At 41.7% G+C, this 4,412-nt stretch overlaps 1 protein-coding gene across 1 annotated transcript; it reads right to left on the reverse strand.

Moving 5' to 3' along the window:
• LOC106603634 (uncharacterized protein C11orf87 homolog) lies at positions 1 to 3,543 on the reverse strand. Its single transcript, XM_014197521.3, has 2 exons — positions 2,372 to 3,543; positions 1 to 1,854 (listed from the first exon to the last, which is right to left on the reverse strand). The coding sequence occupies exon 2, from the start codon at positions 1,747 to 1,749 to the stop codon at positions 1,264 to 1,266; it is 486 nt and encodes a 161-aa protein (XP_014052996.1). The 5' UTR covers positions 1,750 to 1,854; positions 2,372 to 3,543; the 3' UTR covers positions 1 to 1,263.
• Positions 3,544 to 4,412: the final 869 nt, after the last annotated feature.

Genomic DNA, 4,412 nt, shown 5'->3' on the forward strand with positions numbered 1-4,412 from the left:
TTTCATGACAAAGAAAATAAGCATGAAGAAATATTTATGATGCCCCATTTATTACATTTCAGAGGGTACATTATAAATACTGGACTGCTATAGGCTATTAGGACTCACAGCTATCTGGCACATGAAAGTCAATTAAATCTGGAATAGTGCATTATTACAAACCAAACGCATTGTGCCCTACAAGAAGTCACACATGCTAGAACCTACAGTCATCTTAAAGACATTAAAGAAAATATTGATGTCCTTTATATCAACAACCAATAAAAATGCATAATTTTAATTAAACTATGTATCTCTGAAAATAATTATTTGAGGCCATTTCTAAATACAGTCTGCACTGCCTAACCGCAACAAATGGAAACTTAAACTGCTTGCCACACTTTTAACAAAGCCAAAAGTCCGAAGTAGGTTTGTGAGACCTTGTCAAACATGACATAAAAGCTTTATTTGATAGCTCCTGCAAAACGTTGTGAAAGGGTGCCAAAGCACATGCCAATCAGAGAGTCTGGTTCCTCTTAAGGTATCTTCCTACATCTACTTGTTCTTCGTTTGAAAGTGTTGTACAAATAAAATAAAACGGATTTAGACTAAGAGGAATGCATGGTCGCCAGAGCATATTACATAAAATGTGCTATGTCACCTATTTCAAGCCTGCCAATATAGCAACTGAATGATTTATAAAGTGAAGCTTGTTCTGTGGAACTGGTTTTAAGAAGTTTGAGTGAACTTTTGGGGCAATATTTCTTTAGATAAAAATCTAATTCCACCATTTGCAAGTCCAGTAGTAGAAATAGTCGCAGAAATAAATACTTTAGAATACTTGGACAACTAGCAATTTACATCTACACAACGAAATTGTGCTAGGGGCACATGAATGTATCTACATTTCAGCACCATGGACAGCGCTCTTTCTAGTGGGCCTGGGATTTCATAACCACGGACAGCGCTCTCTCTTGTGGCCTGTCTTCAATTTACAATACTCTACCAAATTGTCCTTTGCTGAAATTATTCCACAAATGTATTCCAATATACTGACGAACTCGACTTTTATACACGATTTACAAACGTGGCACATATCAATCCACTCGGTGTGATTTATGATGAAAATGGCAAACATAGTTCCTTGAGGTCATATTGTTTGTTTTTGTGCCATATTGCTTTTCCCAGTTAATCCCAAATTGATGTTTTTTTGTCAGTTACACCTGAACTATAACGTGGATGTTGTTTATTTACAAAGTCCCAACACTTTCAATTGCAGCGTTATCAAGACAAGACGACCGTTTCCAGCACTTGTCCGTCTCCTTGCTCAATGTGTGCCATATCCAATTCTGACGCATTATTTGTAATGGGTAAGGTACCGACGTCCCCCTGAATGTGACAACTGGTATTTTGGACAGCGGAGTGTGGCCGGTGTTCGCCATCTCGAGGCGATGGTCGGACAATAATGCATGGTCTCGTAGGCTCTCTCTTCGCCTTGGTGGACGGGCTGCGGTTGTCACGCTCGTATTCCTCCTGGGCACGTTGGATCTTCCTCTTCTTCATTCTCCTCTTGTTAAAGTGAAATGCTGCCAGGGAAACCAATATTATCCCAATTATCATGGCCACCAGCACCATGAGCGCAAAGGTCGAGGAGAACGGTTGGAAGAAGCGGCCAATTTGGTCCATGCAGGTACCATTGGTTTGGGAAGCTCCGTTGTAGATGCATAGTGGTATGGAGAGACCCACATCCTCGGACTCCTTGTTTGTCATTTCGTTGAGCTTTGCTTTTCACTTCAGGGTAGTAATATGTCCTCTCCAACCTCAGCGCGACGAGGCAAATGGAATCAAAGGCCTTGACTGTCCCATTAGATTTACCTAAATGGAAATTAAAACCCCGTTGAGATCAGTGGCAACATGTTAAGAATACAATAAGCCAATGACATTGTGTAGCGAGACTACAGTGGTCTGCATATGCCATCAGTGTATAGGCTCACCATTCACGGCACGCCCGATTAAATTATTTAAATAATTGAGAGGACTATTAAGCGTGCGTAATTGCGCGTCAGTTTTGAGATTACAACAAATTTATGGCTCCAGAACAGAAATCATAATTATATTTGGACGCCAGAGCCATAATTCTAATCCATACAATTACAATCTGTTTACTGCAAAAGTTCCTATGTGAATAGGGAAAAGATGCACTTGAGACGTGCATCTGCAGCATCCAGGCTACTACAATTACAATGAAACGAATGTACTTACATGAAACAATACGTGGTCACTATGATTTAAGCTAGGCTAATTTCAAGAGTCAGAAATGTAAGAAAGCACTTGGAATATTTCAGTCTGTTCGTTTATGTTTGAGGAAAAAATAGATGTTTTAATCTCTTACCTGATGAAACTGTCTAGTCGAAGCCGTTTCAGAGTCGAGGACCGTCCGGAGTGGCGATATAGGTAGCAGAGAGAATTATCATGGATCGCAATGACGTATCACACAATGCGAAAGCTGTACTCTGTCCACACACACACCCACAGTGGATGCACATCTGTGTTCCACATTCATCACTTGAGTCTACATTGCAGGTTCCTCTGCCTTCTGAAAAGCTTAGAGGAAACGTATACAGTAGAACATCAAGCGTAGCCTATACGACCTACAGATACGCGATCAATAAACTGAAAAAACGCCTTGAACCCCAACGTACATTATATTGGTCACATGCACGCACTCCAGCAAAAGCATGAAACATAGTGTGGAGCTGTTCCCACGACACCGGTGCTGAAATCATCTGCACAGCATCACGACTACAAACACTCAGTCTACCTAAGACTATCGACATTGCATTTCACTCACTTTTACTTCTCACATGGTCATATGCTTGGTCAAACCAACACAGCTTTTGACCCTGATGTATTGGGACTGCCATGGTGATGCAGGTTGTCTAAAAGGAAAGCTGGTGTCAAAAGGAATTGATAGAGATTACTGGCATTCATACTGAGGGGGAGAGCAGAAATAACTATAAATCAATCACCTCACATAAATAACTTGAAGTATCACTGGACTGTATTTGTAGTAGACTAAAGCAGCATTTCCTTGTCAAGAGAGGCTAGTGGGCCCAATTTTACACAGCAAGTTACAATAGTAGGGTAGGCCTAAGTGGCCCATTGTAAAAAATAAAATAAAAATGCTTGACTTGGCCAACAGCAAAGGAAGATCTTAGAGATGCCAATGCCAGAGTTTACAGTCAGGATCTCATAAAAATGGTTTGGGTATACTGAAGGGGAGCTGGTAAATCAAATTATGCCATTTCCTGTGGTAAAGGATAAATACATGCAACATGATCTCACAAACTCACTGTAAAACTGATGTTTAGCCAAAAGATGCAAACATCACACTGCGAGGCTGCAGCAAGACATAATGTAAGCTAAATGTTTTCAAATGTGCAACCAGGTTGCCCAAATTCCCGACCAATATGCAGGGCTCATTTGCTCCTGAAAATTATGACATTACCCTTGTCCAAATTATGACTTTCAGGATGCAAGAACCTTGAGGGCCATACATTTGAAAAGTTGAAGTTTAACCTGGACCTCTGTCTCTTAAAATTGTTGACGTAGTTGCACGTGGTCAAACACTGTTAGCTGTTCCCATCAGATAACCTGACAGACTTAGCCCTGTGCTAACCTGCGAGCATGGCGGGATTATATCCGGTTGAAATACCTTATTAGCCAATTAAAATCGTTGCTGTAGTTGGACGTGATCCAACACTTGTTCATGAAAGCGCACTTAACAGCAGTCCAATGGCAAGTTCTGAAAATCAAAGCACTAGATCACATGCATTTTTACTCTCTGTTCCGGACGTCCTAGACGACCAATTCTCATAGCTTTTAGCCGTACCCTTATCCTACTCCTCCTCTTTTCCTCTGGGGATGTAGAGGTGAATCCAGGCCCTGCAGTGCCTAGCTCCACTCCTATTCCCCAGGCGCTCTCTTTTGATGACTTCTGTAACCGTAATAGCCTTGGTTTCATGCATGTTAACATTAGAAGCCTCCTCCCTAAGTTTGTTTTATTCACTGCTTTAGCACACTCTGCCAACCCGGATGTTCTAGCCGTGTCTGAATCCTGGCTTAGGAAGACCACCAAAAACTCTGAAATCTCCATCCCTAACTACAACATTGTCAGACAAGATAGAACAGCCAAAGGGGGCGGTGTTGCAATCTACTGCAGAGATAGCCTGCAGAGTTCTGTCCTACTATCCAGGTCTGTACCCAAACAATTTGAACTTCTACTTTTAAAAATCCACCTCTCTAAAAACAAGTCTCTCACCGTTGCCGCCTGCTATAGACCACCCTCTGCCCCCAGCTGTGCTCTGGACACCATATGTGAACTGATTGCCCCCCATCTATCTTCAGAGCTCGTGCTGCTAGGTGACCTAAAC

Source organism: Salmo salar, chromosome 04, assembly GCF_965601325.2.
Source record: "Salmo salar chromosome 04, fSalSal1, whole genome shotgun sequence".
Lineage (NCBI taxonomy): Eukaryota > Metazoa > Chordata > Actinopteri > Salmoniformes > Salmonidae > Salmo > Salmo salar.

What these genes read in the sequence shown, in the direction of transcription:
- LOC106603634 (XM_014197521.3), bottom strand. Translation starts at nt 1,749, where the DNA reads ATGACAAACAAGGAGTCCGAGGATGTGGGTCTCTCCATACCACTATGC.